A 24,139-nucleotide genomic window follows, 5' to 3' on the forward strand; every position below is an offset into this window, starting at 1 on the left:
TTCAAGTAATATGCAGGATATTGCACTTCTTAGGCTTTGATGTTATATATCAAACCAGATTGCAATTTGCTATCATGGTCAGCAACACTGGGAACCTAAGAACACAACTGAGCCAGTAGCAGGTCAGACAAATGATGCACTCCACCCGCTGTCCACTTTCCAACAGTGACCAAGAGCTTTTCTCAGGGAAGAGTATAAAATCAAGGAAAGTATACCATGACACCTTCCTAAAATACTATACCAGACCTCCCTCACAAGCAGCTCAATAACTTCAAAGGGTAGTGTCTTGATATGTTACAATCCTGAGGGATTCCTCTTCCATAGATTTATCCTGTCACTTTTTGAAACCCTGTGGACTTTGAGTCCAGGTAAACAAGGATGATCAGCTGCTCTGTATTACAGAAGAAATGGAAGAACTTGAAAAATCTCAAACAGCCTTGAAAACAGCAGAAAACCCTAGACAGACAAAAGGTGATATCTGAAGTAGTTTTCAAAGCTTGGAAACAATGAAATGTTTCTTTTCATAGTGGAAAAATAGTTGTTTCCGTGTCAACTACAATCATGTGCAGCTGTATTGTATAAAGCTAATTAAAGAATCACCATTTGCTCCTTGGTAAACCACTAACACTAATCACTTAGTTACGAAAACGTAACTAGAAGGAAAGATGCAAATGGCCAAGTTAATTTTTTCCCCTTCAACTGTTCTTTTTTTTCTTCAAGCAAAAGAGGGACCAAAACAGTCCATCACACAAGCATTACAGAGCCCTCGCTGATGTCTCTAGAAAACATAGTGTAACCACAGCAACCCAATGAGAAGTGGTGTGACTGGCTCACTTTTTTTTTTTTTTTTCCCTACCTAGCACAGAAGAAAAGAAACCAACTGCCTGCAGAGCTAAACACCTGGATCAATATAACATGAATCAATAACTTGGTAACTAAAGAATCCTATATTGTTGATTGCATATGTAGTAAGATCCCTAGCTAAGAACTAACACATTTGTACACTCCCCATCATACTGTGAATACCAACAAAGCAAATAATGCTTGAAAATCCCTGGGCCCCAACAGGCACCTCTTAATATCAGGCACAGAGATAAGTCTTAAAAAAGATCTGGGCTAACTAATATGAATACAATCACATCCAAGAGCACCTTTGAAGAGGTACACAGCAGCACCTGAAGGGCTGATTTGTCAAAGGGAGGATAGTTCAGCTGACAAAACCAAGCATCAGCTGCGATGCTGATTTCTATGCTAGATGCTGAACACAGCTTCATTGCTAACAGCTTCCCAATGGGCACACCTTGCCTCTGCTGATGCACTATAATAGTCAAGGAATAAAGAATTCCAGCAACCAAACAGGGCAAGCAGCAAGAGCGTTGACTTTGAAGAGAAAGAGGACATTTGTGTGTGACTTTTCAGTGGTCACCTGAAACAATGGAATGAGCAGCTGATCTATAAACAGATCTATGGAGAGAAACTTGAAATTTATCACACCAAATTGCCAGGGCTACTTAATGAGACATAGCTCCATTCCTGGTCTAGCAGCAAACTAAGGCAGCTCCCAGGCTGAAGGGGATTCCTGAAAAATGCTGAAGTTAGGCTTGGGAACAGTGCTATGATTAGCCCCAGACACTAATGTAACATTAATGTTTAGCAGCAGTATCAACACAGTGAGAACACAGAAACACTAGGTTTCACCTTTTATGATAGTTATCTAAACAATTTATGAGAGTGTAAATGTACAGCTTTTCTGATGGGCTTATTGCTTTACAGCACAAAAAAATCGTAGGTTAAGTATCTTGCCTCTCCAACAAATATCCCACAGGGGGTGCTTAGTGAGGAACATATCAACAGGAAAAGCATTTGGTAATGCTGTCCTGAAAGACTCTCATAACCTACAAAAATTTGCAGGTTGAAGATTTTTCTCGGGTTGATGTCATTGTAACTCAGCTGACTAATGAAACAGAGAATCCAGGATTCTGTACTATCTATACAAACAATATGGACACCTCTATTTTCCCAGCTTCACTCTGCCGCAGCAGGCTCCAGCAGGCTGCTTGACTTCTCCTCTGGATATGGGTGTGTTTTGCTGTGGCTCAGTCAGAATTGCATGAGGCTACAGACCCAAAATTGAAGAAGCACCTTGGCTAGGACAACAAAAGCCCTCTGAGCAAACACTCACTTTTAATGACCAGCAACCACAGAGCGAGATCAAAGAGACCAAGCGTGAAAAGCCTGTTCTTTAAAGTTTGCCAGCAGTCAGTCATGGGCAAGCAGGGAGCTGCACATTCCTCTGTGATGTGTATATATCTGCCTGGGCCAACTTAATAGTAGCTGGGAATATCTTTGAGCAGAGCTTACTGAGAACAAGGGTGTATTCTGAGAACAAGGGTGTATTAGCTACTGCAGAGCTTGCCTGAATGTAACTAGATACTTCCTGCATTCAGGCTTGCTCTGTGATCCAGGTAAGAGCTAGTTTGAATACCTTCAACCTGAACTGTATAGAGCATGCACTAGAGACACAGAAGGACAGCTAATCAAGATGGGACCTGGGCACTTGCAGAGCTAGTTGCTTTTGCTGTGAGTGCTGTGTCGTGGCTCTATCGACTTTTGTAACTTGCATGCACTGCAGTTTCTTCTGGTTATACTTGCAGGGTGAAGTCCCTGAAAGTCAAGCCGATTTGACATGGTAATTTGTGGCTGTGGTAGCCCTTGAAATCAGGAAGAATGTGGTATCTTGAAGGTCCAGGTTCAGCAATTAAGAATTTCTGCAACTTATTCTTATGAAATGGCTATGCCTGTTTCCCAGGAGCATGGAGGTGAATGGAGGCTGGGAACTTCAATGAGGAAATACAGAGTCTTCCATGACAAAGGCCCATCCACTAGAACATCCTATGGTGATCTGTAATGTGATCAATGTGGTTAACGTGATGTTTTAGAGTAGTCATTTCAATCACTTCTGTTCTCTAGAGAATATAGATATCTGATTTCTACTTTTTGCTCATCGTCATTCTAATTTTTCCTGCAAATTCTTTTTCATGTGGTGACAGCATCCAAAGTGGCTGCAAGAGGGGTGCCTAGACCCCTCCCTTACAGTGAGCTCCCAAAGAACACCAAAGGTTATCAAGCTGTTCTTCACTGGCTTAAACATAGTCTAGGACAAATAGCAATCACATCAGAAGGTTTATAGACAACTCTTGTTGTCTTGTGTCTTGTATTCTTGTAGGCAGGTATTTGCTCCCAGGTTTAATGTTGGTTGACTTGGTGACATTCTGAGTGGCACCAAACTCTGCTGACTTCTTGGGAGTTCCTTCAGCCTCCCAGGAGGTGTGGCTGTCTCCTTCACTCTTCACTACAGTGTCTCCAACTCTTCATGAGCCATGCACTTGCAGATCCTTGCTGTGATTCCCTGGTCTTTTACATACAATGGTCCCTTCAGCTGTCTCTCAGCCACAGCATATTCAGCTGTTTGCACAGGGATGAAACAACCTCTGCACCCTGCAGGTGTTTCCAGCCAAGCTACCCTTCCTGAAGGATGTCAGTCCAACAGCTGATCAGAGGCACCATCCACCCCAATGGCTTACACAGAGGCTGAGTCTTCCCTCTGCATGAGTAGGGCAGACCTCTGCCCAGGAATGCCCTGGGCACCACAGTGTAAATGCTCTGCTTGTGCCACAGACTCTGGGTCTGCCAAGCAGATCAGAGAAGGAGATGATGCCTTTGACCACTGGAACCTCTGTGTGGCTGCAGGGAACTGTTCCTGGCCAGGACCCAGAACTCAGGGTTGCTGTGACAGAACTCTTTCTGGTATGAATGTCTTTTGTATCCTGGACTTTGTTATTAACCCAGGATAAGGTATTAGCATGACCCTCTTCCTTATTCTCTTGAGGATGTGATGAGATGTATGCCCTCATGAGAATTTTGTCCTCTTTTCCAATTTGACACATGCAAGCCAGTACCACATACTTCCTTTAACATGTTCTGCGATAGATATTTCCAGACCTTGTATGGCCACAAGCTGTGCTCATCATGAGTAAGTTTTATCTTACCGGTTAACTGCTCCGATTTCAACAGGTTTGTCAATATAACTCAACTCAGTAGATTGTTCCTGATCGTGTAGTAAGGGGGCACCTTCCAACCTGAAGCCTCTCTACTCTGCATGTGGGTAATCACAATTTTACTAACAAGCCAATGTGGGTTTTGGCTAGAACCAGTATTTCTCACCCACTGCCCTGAGGAGGGGCTGCTAACAATCAGAACGAAACGCAGTGACACGAAAAAGAAGTGACTTGTATTCAAACTCCTTTGCCTCTTGGTCTTCCCTGGCCTGCTAGAAGGATTGTTTTTACAGCTTGTTCTTTCTCATCTAGTTACCAAGCCGAGACAAACAATGTTCAAGTGCCTACGCAGAAGGCCAAATCCCTCATTCTCAGATGTGACACTTCCAAAAACCTTCTGAGCCCTAAGAAACCTGCTCTGTCCCTCCAAGCGCAGGTGTCAGAGATGGAAACATTGCACTGGTCTCTGCTGTCCGGATTTCAAAATTTCTTTTTGGTGCAGCCTCCCCCTACCCTTTTAGACATAAAGCCACGTGTATGTGAGGAGACTCACGTGGAATTGTAGGAGACCACAGAGGAGTCAAACCTCAGTAAGTGCCAGCAGCCAGAGACCCGACGCCGGGCACCCCGGTGTAAACCTGGAGGGGCTGCACGGCAACCACGAGCTACGCTGCGCTGAACTCAAGGTGAAGGAGACCACAGTCTGGCGCTTAAAAGTAGTCCCCCCAAAACCCAGCTGCGCAGGCAGGCCGGGGAGTAGCCTGGATAAACAGCGGTTCGTTCCAGCCGCCTTGCTCCGCGCCGCAGCGAGACCCGCCGCCCCGCCGCGGCTCTACCCCCTCGGCGGTGCCGGCCGGCCGCAGCGCTCGGGGCCGGGGCCGGGGCCGGGCGGCGGAGCGCGGGACGGCAGCGCCCCCGTGTGGCCTCCCCGCGGCGGCGCAGGGGCGGCCCGGCCTCGCCCCGCTCCCGCCGCCGGCGGAGACCCCGCTGCGCGGCTGTGCGCGCCTGGGCACCGCCCCGGCCAGCAGGGGGCGGTATCGGCGCCTCTCCGCGGCTGGGCCCCGCCGGCGCCTTCCTGAGGGGACGGTCGCATGGTTCCAGGGGCTCCGCTAGCAGAGGTGCGCGCAGGGCACGTCACCGGTGGGACGCGGAGGGCTGTCCCCCACGGGCCTGGCGCTGAAGCCGGAGGCGGGGCGGTTCATCGCCCAGGGGCTGCTGCTCCACCGGCCCCGTGCCCCGCGGTGGCTCCCCCACCCCCGGCACCCTGCCTGCGCAGCCTCCGAGGCAGCTCTGGGAAGTCTGCCCGAGGGCAAGCGAGCCTGGCACCAGTGCCCGGGCGGCCCAGGGGTGCCCCAGCGCGGCACTGCGCCCGGCTTTGCCCGGCTTTGCTCTGGCACCCACAGGAGGAGCGTGGCTGGAGCAAGCCTTGGGTGTGAGGGAGCGTGGCTGGAGCCAGCCTCCAGCATGACGGAGCCAGCGCTCTTTGCGAGTGCTGCCTGCGGTAGCTTTGGCCCACGCGTACAAAGGAGTTTGTTCCCAAGGCAGTAACCTGTGAGATTCTGAACGACAGACGCAAAATAGCGGAGGCTTGCTTACATGTTTGAGAAAGCTGTGATTTCACTCTTCGTACGCCTCCCAGTCCACCAAGGCCTGAGCTGACTAAGCCTAGCTCCAGTTAACCACTAACAGCAACGGCAAGGCCTGGCCTGAAAACACTTGAAAGAGACAGCCGGGAACAGTGGCATGTGTGTCCTCAGCCACTGTGGTGTTTCTGGAAGGCCAGGCCAGGGTTACACTGCTTCAGTTTTCAGCTTGACATTTGGTTTATTTCTTGTCTGCAAGAATGCATCACAACTTTGGGGGATGCTTCTGTTGGAGAAAGTTCCCCTTTATTATGCTGTCAATGCAGTGGCAGCAAAAGTTTACCTTTAAAAAGTAATCACAACAATGCTGAGAGAAAAATCACACCACAAACCCCAAGCACCACCACATTACCTGGCTCTTTCAGTCCTAACTCCTTCAAGGCAGCTGACCAGATAACCACATAACAGGACTCCCCACCCTACTACGAGCTTTGAAACAGTTGAGGTGTGAAAGTTTTACAGAATGCGTTTAATTCATCACTGTCACACGCAGAAGACAATTAAATTCAAACCCCAAAGCAGAATAATTTTCATGGCCACCCAGCTCATCAGGCATGTATCTGTCATGCACTGCTTTACAAGTGGCAAGACAGCAACAGTCCAGGTCCCCAGGTTTGCACTTCATTTGGGTTTTGTGTATTTGCTGTCCATTCTGGAAGACCTCCCTTCTGAACCCAGATACCAGCAGTGCTGGTGACAAAGTCCCACTCAGCAGCATGTTGGCCACAGGGGGACTGCAATGACTCCAGAAGGTATCCTCCTCCCTCCGGAGTACTGTCCATGAACCCAGGCCATTTACAACCCTGGTATTCTCTAAATACCTCCTTCACACTCAGGCATATGCCATTGACATATACCTACTGCTCACAGTCCTCTTCCCAGTACACCCTGAAGGGCAGGAACACGGTTGTTGCCTATTGCTGTTATTCAGGACAGTATACCTTCCACAGCAGTCCCACAGGTCTGCAATCCACACTGCCAACATTTGCACATGACCTTCATTGGTCCGTTCCTATCTATACTCTGTGTCTCGGAGATGTGGTTGGGTACCTCTTTAGGCAACTGTATTGCAGCAGGCACAGGGGCTGGATGTGCAGGGGCAAGGCAGCTTCTGAGACCAGATGGAGACAGCCTAGGTGGCTCTCAGTGCCCTGAGCCAGCCAGTACAAAACATTAGTCACAGGATCTGAAGTGTCATTGAGAATCATGGAATGGTTTGGTTTGGAAGGAACTTCTAAAGGTCATTTAGTCCAACCCCCTAGCAATGAGAAGGGACATCTTCAACAGCATCAGGTTGCTCAGAGCCCCGTCCAACCTGTCCTTGAATATTTCCAGGGATGGGGCATCTACCACCTCTCTGGGCCACCTGTTCAGTCTGACTGGATTTGCCACTTAGTGCCTGTTGACTGAATTCATAGGTCAGTGCCCTTGCATGTGTTATGTCTTTGCTTAATGCTTAACATACATGTTTTTTTCTTCTTTTAGAAAAGTTGACAACAATGAAATATTCTCAAGCATCATCATAAAAATAAAAATAAAAAAAAAAGTGATTAATGGGATACCTGAGCTTGTACCAAGAAGAAAAACCACACACACTCAGACCCCAAATGGGAATGTCTCATTAGGTCTGCTTTGCAGGGAGGTGTTTGCCCTGCTGCTGAGCTGAGCCCTGGTAGCCTCTGCTGGCACGTTGATGAAGAGGATATTACAGCATGCCCCACAGGCCTGTGGGAGGGATCAGACCAATGTAACAGCAAAGGAGGCATCAGAACAAATGAGGGAGCACATGAGCTCCATTGCAGCCTGAAATCTCTGCATCTTCAGTCACTGCAGCTTGTTTACACACCTAATGAGGAGTGATGCAGATGGGAAGTGGGATTTAAAGCCATCACAGAACCTTAAAAGTAGTACAGTGGAAGTCATTGTTGTTACTCTTATTCAGGAGGACAGGAAATGAAAACGCATGAGTGTGGAGGCTTTCTGCTCCAGCCCTGAGGGGAATGACCCAGAATCATGAGAATATAGGCCAGATATTGAAGCAAAGAATGAGAAGCAGCAGGAGACAACAGAATATAATTTGTGTGGATAGACTGTAGCAGCCTCTGCAGAAAGAGTCACAAAACGTTTTATTGAGAGAATATTTTATATTGCTGTGGGCAATCCATCATCATCCACAAGCAGAAGTGGATAACTGCTGGTGAGACAGAGCAAGCTGCTTCAATGTAAACAGCACCTTTGTTACATGGTGGACAATGCAGTAGCATTTTGCTAACATGGACATTGTTTAGGGTGATAACAGTAAGCATAATAAGAGTTATGTGATTAAACAGAGCAAAGAAAAATATACATTGTGCATCACAGGGAAAATCTTTGCTTTGAATCAGTCCTCTTAGGGAATCAGCTGGAGTGTTGTTTTCTGAGTCACTTAGAGTTAGAAGGAGAGAAGCATTGAAGATCATGGCAGAGAACACTGGTGTATGGACCAAAGGATGAGCAATCCTGTTCCTCTTTGGAGCTGGGTGTATCACTGGATACATTTTTAAAGGCATAAAAATGGTCATAAGGACTTTCCAGGTTGTTAATAATCAGTAATGGCAAATTGGAAGCAAGATGATGGGAGAAAAAGGAGTTTATCACTGTAGGGTAGTGATGGGGATGGGACATAAATAATGAAATGGGGCTTGGGGGAAGGAGAAGTCATATCCCAGAAAGGAGTTACTGCACATGCTGAAGGGCAGCCTCTGCTTGAGGGGAAGGCTAGACAGGGATTGGGACACAGTCAAGTTAGAAGAAGAAAAAAGTCATCTCTGAGAGGATCCTGTGGATGAGAGTGAAAACCAAGACAAAGAGAAGATAAATGAGTGAGGATGGAAAAAGGAAACACGTGTTTGTGAGCAAAAATAGTTGCAGTTATAGGAAGCGTGTTGTGGAAACGGACTACTTGTCCCAGGTGGTTAACAGTAACCAACTGTAGTGTTTGCAAGAAACATGTTCAAATTGCAGTCGTGATGTCTTTGTGAAGTAGGTAAGCACTGACAGAGGAGGGAGGCAAAGACGGAAAGATCGAAAGGCAATGGAGGAGTCTCTGTTGGTGCGGGACTAGAAGATAAGCATCCCTCACGCTTGGCTCTGAGCTAGACTTTGTGTCTCTTTGTTTATGAATATACACTATGAGTGCCCCATGCTCTGCTGGCTCATCATAAAATACATTTGACCACTGAAAGAAATCACTGCCTAGGTCAAACTTCATAGTGCTGCCAAACATACCCCAAAGTGTACCTTGCACTGGACCCTTTCGAAACAAAGCGAGCCACGTGTTCTAGCAATCCCAAATGCCAGGGAGCAGAAAAGGAGAAAGGATAATTACAAACTTTAGGCTATAATGACAAGTGAAAGAGAGGACAAATATAAAGTGTTTACTGGACAGTGGGACTTGCTCCCATTGTAGCAAGATCTATGCCAACTAAGCTAAGCTGGTAGCTGTTCTTATCCCAGGAGGGAAATAGATATGTATTAATCATCTCTGCATTGTTATTACTGATAAGGTCACAGAGAGGGCAGGGCAGGAGTAAATTGCTCCAAAATAATTATATTGGTTTAAAAAAAAAATATATATATATCTTCTCTATCAAAATTACTTTGCTGGCAAAATATGTAAATTTTTAAGACAAAGTGTTTGAGACCTAACAATACTGACTTGTTTTAAAGCTTGTTTTCACAAAAAATAGCTAAACTTTGCTCAAAAGAGTACATTCCCCTACACCTTTACTAACCTTCCCAGCCAGCAGTAGGCTTTGTAGGGACTCAGTCCCTGGCGCATTGTCAGCACAATCCCAAAGGTGTGGGTGATGTACTTTACAAATTATTCACTTCCTCCCTTCATTTTGTAGCAGCAGCAGCTCTTTTTACTGTAAGACTTTCTGGCTGCTTTTCCTATGCTTACTTTGGGGGCAATAGAAGTCCTGTCCCGGGACACAGCAGCTCTGTTGTTTCAGCACTCCTCATAAGTTGTTATGGGCATGGAAAAATGGTCCTACCTGGAACCTCAGTAGATCCCAACATGGGTCATAACTTCATAGGCAAAGGTCAGGAGTCAAATGTCTTTTTCAGCTTTATCATTGCTTGAACCTCCATATATTACTCTTGAGCTTTAGAATTGAAAGTATTCTGCAGAAACTTTCTCTAGTTAGAGTTGCGTAAGTTTGGCACCAGAGACTTGAACTGAAAATTTAGATCAAGTCCTGACTTGACTCAGGCTTAGTTCTGATTTTAATTTAACAAAAGACAAAGATTTGCAGGGCTAGGCAAAGATTTGAAGAAAGTAAAACTCTCTGCCAGTGTCCATGTGAACAGATCTTTAGCAGTAGTAGTGGAAGAAATTAAATCACTTTTTGAGGAAGAGTAAACCAACACGTGAAGATTTATTCACACAGTACAAAGTAGGAGTGAATCTGTAACCCAGTCTTGTTATGCACAAATTATTTGGTGCCACGGCATGACCATTACAAGGACTTAACCCCAGGAGTGTCTGTCAGGCACCACTATTAGTACTTTGTGTCTTCTCTTTGAGCAATCAGAAACGCTAACTACATCTAGTATATTAAACATGATTTAGGAGCTGCTTTTACAGCATGTTATCTGCACTAGAATTAGTATTATAGGCATAAATAATCAGCCAGTTCTAAATGACTGTAGAGCATGTTATCCCAAAGGGTTCTAAAACATTCCCAGAAGACAGACAAATAGCAGGCGGAGTTGAGTGTGCTGCACAAAAGCAGGGAGAGGGTAGGAGAGAAACTTTTGACCTAAGGCTCTAGGACAATAGGTCAGATCTCCTCCTCTCAAAGGGCTGCGTGAAATTTTGATGTCCATGCAAAGCAAGCCTGACCTCCAGGGTGGAAGTCTTATGTTGGAGTGAGCCTTCAGGAAGTCACAGGATTGAGGATATCCTTCTGCAATTTGGACATGTTCTTTCAATGAATTCCAGGACCAGGACACACAGTAGACTCCTACCCTGCTAATGAATGGTTTCCACACAGAGCAAGACCATCGGTTATGTAAGACCAGCTGAAACTGGTGGGGAGGAGCTAGGCTGCCAGTTGCAAATATACATTTATTGTAAGTTAGTATAAGGAACAAGTTGCTGACCATGGGCCATCTGCAGGAAATGTACTGTAGATGATAATAGTCTCTATTATGATAGACTTAACCAGAAACAGTTTTTGCAGAAAATAATGTCAGAAAATCTTTCATCTTCCTGTCTGTGACAGCAAGCCATGAGGTAGGAAAAAAATGTAGCAAACTCCACAGGTGTGGGTGACAGCTAATGCTGACATAGCTATAATGTAGGCAGGGGTTAAATTCAAAAGTCCTTCTGATTTTCATATAATTTCCCCTATTGCCCACAAACCACTTCCTTTGCTACCCATGAATTCTTTCCAATCTTCACAGTAGACAGAAGGCTGGTGCCTCTGCGTCAAGCAAGCATGAAGTCGGTTGCTGTAACTTTCTGGGTCCTCTGCTTTCAGTTTGAAGCCCTGTACGGTGAGTAGTATTTTGGATTATTCTCCTTGAAGTAGATGTTTTTATGGAATCTAACTTGTCCAATGATGAGAGACAGTAAATAAGGCATGTTAGCGAGGGGTTGGAGGAAGAGGTAGTTAAGGGAAACAGCTACAAAAAGACTGCTCTTGACTTTAATATCACTGGAGTTAGAGGGAAGAGATAATTCCTGCCAGCACAGGGCACTTGCTCTGAAACTAAAAAGTACAAGTTTTTATCGTTTGTATTCTTTAGCTCATCTGCTCAGTGTTACCCTCTAGTTTGTAAACCTGTCCCTGTTCAGACTGTAGTGCTCCAACCCTCTTCTCTTGCTGGGCATAAGGTCTTACGGCAGTGTGACAGTGAATGGCTTTATAAAGAGAAGCCAAGTTACTGATATTAAACCTGCTCTTGTTTGGGCAAAGAACTTTTATACTATGAAAAATGTATATGGTATGGAAGAGTGGATGAGATAATTTTGGTGCAGGCTTGAAATGCAGAGTGATTTGAAAGGGAACGTAGCATTCCTAATGCTGTTTGAGAAGGCACACAGTGACAGCACTGATATCAGTCCAGCCATAAACATGGATGTAGTGCTTTACCACAGCTACACAAAGTAAAATACGTTTATCTGTAGCCTTTCTGAAACCTACATACTACTGGGCCAGGATGGAAATACATATAATATCTAATTAAGAAGAGTCTTTTTTTTTCATACTGTCCAAGGATTTGGTATGATGTGTTATACAAGTAGGACCCGAGATTTAGTGCACACAGTTACTAAGCGCCATCTAAACATGTTTCTTCGAAGGTCGTGCCAAGGGCTATTGAGTACATTTGCTTCTGTAATTCTAATGTTACAGGATAGGTTTTTAGTCCCTCTGCAGAATTTAAGTACTCCTGAGGTTTCATACAGAACTTAAGCTTTCATTTAAATAAAAACCAGTTTCCAGCTCTTTAGGTGATACAGATACGCTTCTGAAGGTTAACTAATACAGTGACAGTATACTGTGCTTTCAGATAGATTGTGAAGATGAGTGAAATCACAGGGATGGAAGGATTGTGATCAGTACCTCTAAAAGGACATGAGCTGCTTTTTCTCCTCGAAAAGTTATTCTTAAATCTACTAACAAAAAAGCCTATAAATTCTGTTAAATATTTCTCGGCTGGTCAATTTAGCAGTATACTTGACCAGCATACTTCTACATGTGGCTGGAACTATCTAAAAGGCCCATTCATTGTGGGAAGAAATAGGCTGCAATTTTAAGGATGCAGATAATTGTTCTATCTGGTTCCAGCATTTCTCCCTTGTTTCTGCCTTCCTTCAAATGCGAAGGGTAGGATTTGGACACGGGGCTGGGGACAGGAGATGGCAGGAGAAAGAGACTGCCTGTAACAAGAAACGGTATCAGGTTTTTTACCTTACAGTGCTTTCAGCATAAAAAGTACTAATTATTATAATTCTTGCTAAAAAGAAAAGGGTTGTAAAAGATCAGCTTTATGTAAGACACATTGAAATGATACTTTCATTTAGAGAACAAGGTAACACTCCAGAGAGTGCTGCCAAGCACTGTGGCAAGGTTTTGGGAGTAAAAGCGGAGTAACTTCTGAGATTTTGATTTTGGGTAGTTTTTGTTGGGTGGTTTAGTTATTTGGGGTTTTTTGACTTAGCGATTAGCAAGCCCTGCTAGTGATCTACGGATAGTTTTTTTTCAATGTAAATAGGTCACAGAAGATGATATATGTGTATTATGATTTGATAACCCAGTTGTGATAAAGAAATCCTTTGTAAGAGCATGGAGCCTCTCTGGTGCCTGTAGAGAAATGTAGCCAATGGGATTTTGTAGTACAGCGCTGTAAGATTCCATAGCACTTGAGGCCCTTGCTATGAAACTTTGCACACAAGCTTTTGCATGCCAGCATTTGCAAAGCATTGTCACACATTGTCACACACAAACAACATTGTTCACCCACAAATCTCCTGTTGTCAATACAGGAGGAAATCATGGTAATTTCTTAGAAGGTGACTGAAATATTATCAGGCACAGCTGCTGTGCTAGTGGTATATTTTCTAAGAGTTTCCATATTTCACAACATATGTTATACCATAGAAATAATTGACATTATAGATGGCTTCCTAGAGTAATTCTGGCCATTACGTGCTTTGCCCAGAAGCACTGCTTTCCTCTTTTAATCTTTGATTCTTGAAAGATAGGAACGTGTTAGTTTTAGACATATGACTAATGATACTGAATTGACAGTGTCATCTTTCAGAATGCCTTGAAAGGTCAAAGCTATAGCAACGTAAAGGAACTGTGTGTGGTTTCATTACACATTTATTATTAACAAAACAGGCATGTTTGTTTTAAAGGCAAGGTCTGCACTCTCCCTGCTCATCTTCAGAGACAAACACACCCAAGTGAAATTATGCTTGTTCTTTGTATTACTTATCTATCTCTTTTCTGAGAGCAGGGGCAGATAAAAAAAACAGCAAGAAAAAGAAAAGCAGGGGTATTCTACTCTCCTACCCTAAACTCCAAGTTTTAAAAATCAAAAATGATTTTAAAATTTCTGTTAGGATCAAAATGTGTAATGGATTGGTGATGTTTGCAAATAGCATTGGGTCTGCCAAAGAACAACCAGAAAGCTCAAAATTGCAATTCCATTAAATAAAAAATAACCTGCCTTCCATTGGCCTCAGTGTCCAAGCACACTACCACAGAAATTCCCAAACCTCTGCCGTAGTGCTTTCCCACTGCAGCAAAGATGAAATCAAGACGCAAATTGTCATGGTTTAACCCCAGCCACTAACTAAGTACCATGTAGCTGCTTGCTCACTCCCCAGTCCCAGAGGGATGGGGAGGAAAATCAGAAAGAGATGTAGAGCTTGAGGGTTGAGATCAGAAACTTAATAATGGAAATATAATAATAATAATAATAATGATGATGATGATGATGTTAACAATAATAGTACAGTTATAATGAAAAGGAGGGAGAAGGGGAGAGAGATGAAATCCAAAAGGAAAGGAAAAAAGAAAACAAATGATGCATAATACAGTTGCTCACCACCCACTGACTGATGTGCAGCCAGTCCCCAAACTGTAATCACCAAGCCCCAGCCAACCTCCCCAGTTTATATACTGAGCATGACATCCTATGGTATGGAATACCTCTTTGGATAGTTTGGGTCACCTGTCCTGAGTGTATCCCCCCCTCCCAGTTTCTTGTGCGCCTCCAGCTCTCTGGCTGGCAGGGCCTGAGAAACTGAGAAGTCCTTGACTTAGTACAAACATCACCCAGCAACAACCAAAGCCATCAGTGTGTTACCAACATTGCTCTCACACCAAATCCAAAACTCAGCACTGCACCAGCTACTGAGAAGAAAATTAACTCAATCCCAGCTGAAACCAGGACAGAAATGCACATGACTGTAAATACATATACATAGAATGTACACACACACACTCTTTCATAGTTTAACACAGCAAGATGTTACTTTCATAGATACATTTATCCCTTGGATTGACATCTGAACCACATTTGCCTTCACACTCTGCTTCACGTGAGGTGAGCCAGGAACAACTCTATGTAGCTCCACAGTGTGATAATGCTATTAAACGAATGAAAGATTTTTTTCCCTCTTGTCTCAAAACCTTCATATGTAATTGAATTAGCTCTTTCATGAAAAATACCAAAAAGGATCCTTATGGCCAAATGTAAGCAGTTTTATTACTGAACCAGTGAGATTCTTCTGTTCATTTTTAATAATACTGTGATGTAGTCTTTTATTCACATAGTTTTTGAGGTAGTATTAGGGAGGTTTGGTGAGTGAATCTCTCAATATTATTGGATGATTAAACCTTAGTTTCCTATCTCCCATCCCACAGTACATTTGTTCTGACTGTAGCTTGGTAAATGACATCCCAAATGTGTCTGGCCACTAACCACAGAGTGTTACAGGTCCATAGGATTACCCTAGAAATGAACCAGTACAGACAGGCACAGGAGAACAGCAATGAGGCACAAGAAGTGGGGAATAAACCACCTTTTAGTGTGCAGGGGGAACATTCACATTAGGAGATGATGCAGAATAGCTAGTGAGTTGGAAATTCATATCAGATATCACCCGTTGTGGTCATCCACTTAGACAATTTTGTATTTTAATCTCGGGCACTGTTAATCTCATTTTAAAATGCATTCTCTTTATACTATGCTAAGCACTCTTCTGTTTCTGTATGGTTACTTGTTTCAGAGGAATACTAATTGCATCACATTTACCAAAATGCTCATTCAGAGAAATACATTACTGAGTCTGTCTTGAAAATAGGAAGTTAAGGCTTCTGGGCCTGAGAGGATGTGAAATGATCTTTCAGCTTGCCAGAAGGTCACATGAACTACATGGTTAATGGCCTCTCTGCCCTTTTCCATTAAAAACAAGGATTAAAACCATGATCTCTGACAGGCATTTTAAACCACCTGGTATGAAAGGGCAATTTCATTAGCCAACAGCAAAACTGAACTATTCTCAGAGAAAAGCCGAGAAATGAAATTCAAAGCTGTTGCTTTAGCACTCAGAGCAGGGTAGCCCCATGCTCCTCTGGGGTTTTGAGGGAATATGGCACCGCTTGGCTCTGTAGCTGCCCTGACAGAGTCAGCATCTGCCTCTCCTCTCAGATGACCAGTGACAAATGTAGAGGTCTCAGCTACAGGTGGATGCTTCTCAAAAGTAGCAGGTCAACTTAAGTATTCACCATGCTCCCTAGCTTCTGCTATAACAATACACTTGGTTTTTTTCTTCCTTTCCCTAAATAATTTGCTGTTGGGCCTAATTTTAAAGGTATATGTTACCAAACTACAGAGCATTTTAAAAGACCTTTACTTCAAATACTGTTCTCATAGCTGCTGCTTTCTTTCACCATACAACATGCAAGTCATCAAGAACTGTTTCTTTATTTGACCTTTGCTTTCAGCTTTTCAGACTATATACCATTATAAGGGCTTGCACTTTCTGTATCTGTGCCTTCAGCATATCTAGAACTCTATTTCACTGTGGCCTGGTGAGTTGTGTGTTTTGTCTGTCTTATCTTCACATCAGTGGTACAAGATGCCAAATACCTTGTCTGTTATCACACACTTAAGTAATAGTTCTGAGAGAAGTACAGGTATTAGAACTGTTGCAGAATTAGATAAGGGTGCTGACTGTGCACAGTAAACCAGGAAGAATGTGATAACTAGGAAGAGGGTAAATCAATCAAAAAGATATAACAATTTTTATTGCTTTCCAACTGAGCATTGTAAAGCGTCTTCCAGAAGTCCATTAGCTTATATGTCACACTAAAAATACTTTAAACAAGTATTCATTACAATGCCTTTGCCATTGGTAGTAACTGGGGAGCAAGAATTCAGAGAAGGATAAAACATGCACACTGAAAGATTGCCTCTGTCCAGAAAGAGCTGAGAGCATACAAAGGTACCCAAACGAGAATAATCTGTTCCTGTGAATACACGGGCTGGTTGTCAAAGGTAACAGGTGCTTTTGTTATCAAGAAAAAGATTCTTTATACTGTGTAATCAATTCAATACCTGGCACAGTTGGGGACCTACTTTGTGTGGATCTAGACTACCATGTAGCAGTAACCACAAGAATAGGATGGTGCATAAAAGTCTTTAAGTATTTGCCCCATATTTCCTTATCATCACAAAATCCTGATGTAGAGTATATTTCAGTCTAAGCAGTCCCTGAAGAACTTACTTAGGCTACCAGAAAACAAGGAAAGGCAAATACAGTTTGTTTTCTACTTGTCTGTGTACCTGTCTGTACCTTTAATTTTAGGGGACTGCAAAAAGAGAAATTCCAAATGAAACACTATAAGGCTGTGCTATGCTGCCAGTACTGACATACAAACCATTTCAAAGTGGTACATGGCACCAGCCAGCCAGGAAATTCCACTCTCAGTACTGCCATAGTGGGTGGTGATGGAGGCAGTGACTTAAAAAAACAAACCTAGAACAATTATTAAAAATGTGCCTGTCTCCTGTAATGGAGGCTGCCTATGCACAATGGACTGAATACAGTTTGATAATCTTGAAGAGAAAAAGTTGATATTGAAAAAGGAAAAAACCTGTATGTATTGCTTGAATATTTTCTTGCTGTATGTATTGGAGCATTTTTACAGAAATTCATTCTAGATGTGCCTTAAGAAGACATGTTGATGCAGTGTTGAGCAGTGGGGGAAACAGAATGAGTGTAGACCAAAATTGACACTTTGGTCTGGAAATGAAGTATGATGCTGGCTCGTTGCAGGCTCTGTATTCATGAGAAATCAAAAGTATGCTTTTTTTATTTGGGGACACATTTTCTCAGTATTTTGGGGGAAATTTTACTTTCATCTCAGCTTCTACTTATGAAGTACATTTATTATTTTGCAGAAGTCTTTTAAGAGCTAATACATGTCGTGTGTATGATCAATATTCGTTCCTGCTTAATGCATTTTTTTTCTACTTTGACTTTTATATTTTGTGCTTTTATCACATCGTATAATTTTATAGTGTAGCACATATAGGATCATATAGGCTAATGACACAAATTAGAAAATAACTTCAGCAACTTAACATGGCATAGCTCAGCCCCTGTTCTTGCATCTCTCTTCTTTACTTTTAAATAGGAAAAAAATTTGTATTTTTCAGGAGTTGATAGCTGCTCATCAAGACCGTGCAAAAATATAGGTAAGACACATTTACATAATTAAAGTTATGGTTTTAAATGCTTTTCTAGATCAGAAACTACTGCCTTGTATTGTCCTCTTTTTTGCAGCACAGTTTAACGCATTTTCATCTGAGCGAGTTTCCCATGCTGTTGGTTACTGACTTTACAAAGTCAAACTGGGAGGTAGCAGGAGGTCCTTGGTCAGTTTATTTTCTTTTTCTTCTCCAAAAAATGTGCAAAATGAGAGTGGCACAACATCTGAGAGTTTTTCAGACAGTTTTTGGGAAGGTCAAATGTGGTTTCTGGATTGCATGTGTGTGCATGCACATAGTGACATTTGTCCTCTACTCCTCCCATTAGTGATAAAGGTGCTATAGCCATTGAAGTAATTAGGTTTAAACTTTATGTCATGCCTCAAACCACTGTCTACTCTGGAAAGGAAAGATAAGTCTGGTGGTTAAGGCACTTATGTAGGAGTTTTGTCTTCATGTCCCATTTCAAGTTTTCAGCTACATCATCAAACTGGCTGGCTGGCTTAAGTTTCAATCACATGGTTCACTTGCTTTGTTTAAATAGTTTCTTAAGATTTTGGGGATTCTTTTAATTGCTGTGTGAGTCACCATGCTTATTGGTTTTGTTTCTTCAGATCAACCTCATGTCTCTGACCCCCAGGTGATGGTGGAATTTGAAAATGGAAACTTCAAGTTCACATTCCCCAACCCCAAAAATGTGAGTGAGTTCAGCATGACCCTCTTCAAAGGGAATGAAAAGAAGGAGATCTGTGCACTCCATTTGAGTGAAGAGAAAGTTATCCCCAAGAGTAATGTCACTTACTGTCAGACAGAGCATTCAAATAGCAGCACCAGTTTCATTCTTAAAAATCTGGAAAGCAAGCATATTGACATTTATACCTACTGCCTGGAGATGTTCTTACCCCCTCCTTACATAGAATGCCGGCTGAAAGAAACCTATTTGTACATCCAAGGTAAGTTAACTTCTCTTCTCCCCTCACTTCAGTTTATTGGTAAGTAGACATTGGGCATAGCAATGCTGCAGTGAAAAGTGTGACTGAAGTTTGCACAGGTATTTCTAAGACAGCTTAAAACTACTTAGCAGGGGGCTGATAACAATGGAGCTGTGTTGGCAGACTGCTCAGCATGGCCTCTCCATATTTATTCATCTTCTTGGTCAGGTTTTGCAGGCCATGCTGAGTTCTGCATATTGTTGGTGGCACCCAAGCTAGGTAGACTATGTCTTCTGGAGTACTGCAGTCCCACCTTTGCCTGCAGCAGAAATTTCCCATTGTCCATTTTCCAAGCTGCTGATTGTAAATCTTATGATTTTTTCTAGTTGTTAAAAAAAAAAAAAAATCCATTCTGAGAGCTATCTTCATATGCTTAGGATTACAAAAAAAAGAGCTGTCAAGTATCTGTGATAGTGGTGGTATATGAGACTGATGCCACATCAAATGGCCACTCTGATGTGAAGAAGATGGTGTTCTCCTCTCTGAAGCAGGCCTTCAGTTTAGAGCCTTCTTAGGGCAGAAGAGGTCCACAACTACTGTGAATTTTTTGCCTTTTACTGAGAAGGGCTTGGACTAACTTCAGAAGACTCACTGCACAGGCTTTAATTTTGAACTGCCTTTCGCTCAGTGGATCTTTAGTATATTAAGCTGGAAGAGTTAATAGTGGTTTTGCTTACACCCCTTCTTGGTTCTTTATACAGTTCAGTTGCAACATGGTACTGCCTGTTGTCCTTCTGTTGCTATCTTTTCCTTTCTCTCAACACCAGGACTAAACAAAGATAGAAGCTGAAAAGCTAAGGCTACAATTATGAGGTTGCATCAAATTATCTCTCAGCCTTCTCTGAACTTAACAGCTTCTCAGAATCAAGCTGTGACATCCCTTTTGGTCTGCAGTGTTTCTGAAAGCTGTCAATTTCCATTTGTATGGATAGCCAGATGCTCATAGCTATTGCCAGATGTTTCATGCCCTATCATGTCTTCTCCCAGATCTGGGCAAGGATAATCTTGTGTCCCTCAGTTTGCCTTTCTATCCAAACATGACTGACAAAGTCCCCCCTTCTTTTGACCAGGCTGCCCTTTAAATCATCTATGGTACTCACTGAATGTAAGCTTAAGCCTTGCTCAGATCTGAAATACCATCATGCTCTCAAGCCTGGCTTGGCCTCATCTACACTTGCAGGCTGTGCACCAACAGTTTCAGCTCTCCTGCAAAACTGCAATGTTCTGCTTCCTGCTGAAAACACTTTTCCAAGGAAAATCCTTTGCCAGAGCTCACGTTTGCTATTTTATTGATATGAAGAGAAGAGGGGAAAGAATTTTCAGTTAGGTATAGCAGGGTTGGGGTTGGGGGGGAAATGCAAATTTTCTGTAATGACTGTTTTTCCTCCCCATATCCAGACAAGGAAGACTGCATTTCACTGGGATTCATGTCATGGATAATTATTGGCCTGATCATGTTTGCCATGATTTCCTGTGTCTGCTGTGTCATAGCCTGTTGCTTAAGGAATAAGGTAAGCAAGTCTATGAGATTCTGCAGAACTCTCCTTCCAAGGGTCATGGATGGGGAACTTAATGATATTTAGAGGGTGGGACAGGCGTATACTCACTCAGCGTTTGATGTGTTTTTTGACAAAGAGACTGAGTTGTTAATTTACCACTGAAATCTGGTTATTGATGACAGCGGCTCAGATTTAATTTTTTTAAGACAAAATTGTTTATTGATTTAAAGGCTGGGAATCAAAGGAAAGAGGAGAAATGCTGCACAGGTCAGCAAAATTACTTTGGTAAGCAATTCACCTGATTGTTTTCCTCAAGAAGGGAAAACAAATCATAAGTGGAGCAATTCCAACTCTGTTCTGGAGCAAAGCCACTTAAACAAAGAACCAGGTGGCTCAGGAAAGAAAGGAGACCATGGACATTAGTTGTTCTTTTGGACAATGAAGATTTTTCATTTTCAGTTGGTTTTATTCCAAGTTTTCTACGTGAGTGCCTGTCTATTCTGACTTTAATATTCCCACTGATGACAGTCAGAATAACTGCTCGACTTAAAGAACAAAGGCAGGAGTGGCAGAGGTTAGTGACCACAAATTAAATTCATGGCATTTTCTCTCTGTTGGCAGAATCAGCGGTGTGAATCCAACTCCCATGAGTACAACAGTGAATACATGCCCATGGCAGCAGTGAATGTAGCTAAAAAAACAAGAATCTGAGGTTGTATTAAGCCTAGTTGTACTTGTACCTCTGCTTCTAGCTGTTGCAAGGCTTTCTCTGGGAGGGAAGGAGCTGCTTGCTGTGTCTCCCTTTGATTCTACGTGGGTGGGTGGGTGGGATTGTTGCAATAGCTTGTTAATGGCGTTCATGCTGCCATGTAGCAGAAAGAGGCAATGAAAAGCAAAATCTCTGGAAAACTTCTGAATTGGAATGGTTAGCTGGTTCCTAGAAATGCAACTGCTTCACATCAGTGCAGAGTAATGATCTTATGCATGAGGAAGAGATGTGAAACCATTCCATTCATATTCTTTAGATGATTCATTGTACCCAAAATCTCTCTGGGGAAGTGATTTGTTAGATTTACTGAGTGTTACTGGCTAAGGGTAAATAATCTGTAGAGAATGAGGAACTTCCTAACTATTTTAGGCCTTGCATGTAGCCAAAATCAGTTTTGGATACAGAACAGAATCAGGATTTGGGGTGATTTAGATGTACGGGGGTTGCATGTAACTAAATTCTCCATTCCTATTCCAGGAACAAGTTGCTTGTGGCATGGAGGTACTGGCAGCAGAGGTTTCTAGCTACTTGAAGCCAGACAATGGGAAATCAGCTTTCATGATGGTCCCGTGCTCAGTCATGGAACACTCACTCTAGTACTGTACTGAGCTGTGTTCTGCTCTAGCCTTGTGCATTAACTGGCACGCTGCCTGATCCACTGACTTGTACGTGAAATGCTAACGATGTGTTAAAGATGTCAGCTTTTAGTTGAAGAAAATGTAGTGAGTTTGCTTGACAGTAGATTCCTGTAGTGCTGCTACAGGGGGAACCTTTTTTATTTTCTACAGTCTCCATGATAAACTTTCCACTGGGGACAAAAAAAAGGCAAAAAAAAAAAGGCAAAAAGAGACTACCTCCAATGCAAATCCTCATGGCACAGCCATGAAGGACTGTCAATGTATTGTGCATGCCCTTTTCTTAGGGCTACTTTAGCCTGATTCTATTAACTCATCCTCACGCTCACTGTCAAACTTTTTAGCACCACACTAGGAGAGTGCAGTATGCACACACACTGTCCTGCACCAAGCTATGGGACAGCAGGGAACAAAAAATGAGACACAGTACATCAGGTATGTGCATCTGCATTTTTTGTGTTTGTGCTATCAGTACATCTTTGTCATTCACACCTTGGGGCTCCTTTTATGTAATTAAATTCTGAATTCTTTTACTAACTGAAGAATATATTGCAAGACTGCAATTGTTCTTTAAATCAGTTCACACCTGCAGGGTCAGTCCCTAAACTAGGAGGCACGATCGATCTCTCCTATTTGTATGTCTTGCAGCACAAATACAGCAGTGTCCATAAGTCCAGTGTATTCATGGACTCTGCATTGCAATTATCTTCCTCTTGTGGTTGACACAAAACATTTACCAGTTCCCCAGTGGGTTCAGGGGTTACTTGACCGGCCTTAAATTGCTCAGAGCCTTCAGGATGAATGAAATGATCAGTCCTTCATGCTCCTTGTGAAATCCATCAAAACTCTGACCATAAATGACCAGCTGGGAATCCAGCTTGCATTTGTTGCCAGACACCTTTTGTCTGCTGGAAGCAAAGCAGTGCATTGATTCTGAGTTTCTCTATAATACATTCGAAAAACAAATACTAGTCAGAGGACACTGTTGTAAAATGTACATATCCTACTTGTCCAGCAAATGGAAGGCTCGTTTCAAATCTGATAGGGCAAACAGGGACTGTCAGGCATGAAGATGACATAAGCTGATATGTCAAGAACAGGGTTTTCCTCAGCAAACACCTAAATACGGAGAAGTATTGCAAAGAGAAGGTGCAAGTTGTTAAATGTGACATCAAGCAAAGGGGAAATGAGTAAAGTATCAAATGAAGTGGGGACTGCCAATTTCACAGTGGGTACCCTGCTTAGATAACCAGCTCCTAGGCAGACATGTAAAGGGGCACTCTGGTATGTTGGGTAACATTACATTCTCTCCTATAGTTCCCCACATAACCTTTGCCAAATTACTTGGCCTTCACAGCAAACAAAACTCTCTTCTGTACATCCGCAAATATACTGATTTAACCATGTAAAAAAATATTGATAAAATTATTGCCTTTGAAAGTTACTGTCTTTGAAAATTGTTGCTGAAAATAGCTAACCCCTACTGCCTATGAGAAATGCTGGATGCGAGACCCTATGTAATAGCAGAGTCCTTTCCCCTGTGACATTTCATGAGACTGAGAAGGAAATTCAAGGAATAAAGAGTTACTGAAAGAAGGAAAAGCTTGAGTTTTGCCTTGAGATGCTGCTGGATAAAGGACAAATTATTTAAGTCTGAGCAAGGTAGTTCAAAATACATACATGTTGCTCTGGAGAGATAAATGGTTTATACTCATTGAAACAAAGCTTTTGGAAGTCTCAGGTTCCATCACTGCTTTCTTTTTGAAGAAGAGATTTTTATTCTTAATAAATCACTTTTTTATTATGCCCAGATGTCCATAAGAAAGTTCATGTATGCATGCATGTTGTGTGAAAGAAATAAGCTCTATAAAATCCACATGCAATAGTGTGAGAGTACAAAGCAATTTATCCCTGTGTAGCATCTTAGTGGGAAACAGGGAAAGAACTAAGGGGAGAGGACATGAAAACCAAAAATTTGGATCTGTTTCTATGCAGTGAGGTAATGACACTGTTCGGATCTATTTGTTTCCTTTTATTTTCATGAGAAAGTCTATTTTTCTATTGTTCCATCTCTTCTTCCTTTCTTTAAACCCCTTATGCCATATACAGATAATGTTCAGGATTGCTTTGGGACATTTTTCAGTTTCTTTCTGCCGTTCTTCAATGCCTCCAAATCAAGAGGAGCTGGAATAAGATAAAGAATGACAGAATGGGGAAAAAAAAAACTATGAAAAAAGTAACATGAGCTGAGTCTACAGACTGTG

General features: G+C 42.6%; 1 protein-coding gene across 1 annotated transcript; it reads left to right on the plus strand.

Annotated features, from left to right (window-relative positions):
- The first annotated feature begins 11,138 nt into the window (after nucleotides 1-11,138).
- Nucleotides 11,139-23,681, plus strand: LOC119152963 (inducible T-cell costimulator-like). The gene is made up of 6 exons (XM_037398793.1): nucleotides 11,139-11,245; nucleotides 17,930-17,968; nucleotides 18,595-18,933; nucleotides 20,371-20,483; nucleotides 21,093-21,183; nucleotides 21,718-23,681. The coding sequence occupies exons 1-5, from the start codon at nucleotides 11,188-11,190 to the stop codon at nucleotides 21,180-21,182; spliced, it is 639 nt and encodes a 212-aa protein (XP_037254690.1). The 5' UTR covers nucleotides 11,139-11,187; the 3' UTR covers nucleotide 21,183; nucleotides 21,718-23,681.
- Nucleotides 23,682-24,139: the final 458 nt, after the last annotated feature.

The sequence above is a fragment of the Falco rusticolus genome, chromosome 8, assembly GCF_015220075.1.
Source record: "Falco rusticolus isolate bFalRus1 chromosome 8, bFalRus1.pri, whole genome shotgun sequence".
Taxonomy (NCBI): domain Eukaryota; kingdom Metazoa; phylum Chordata; class Aves; order Falconiformes; family Falconidae; genus Falco; species Falco rusticolus.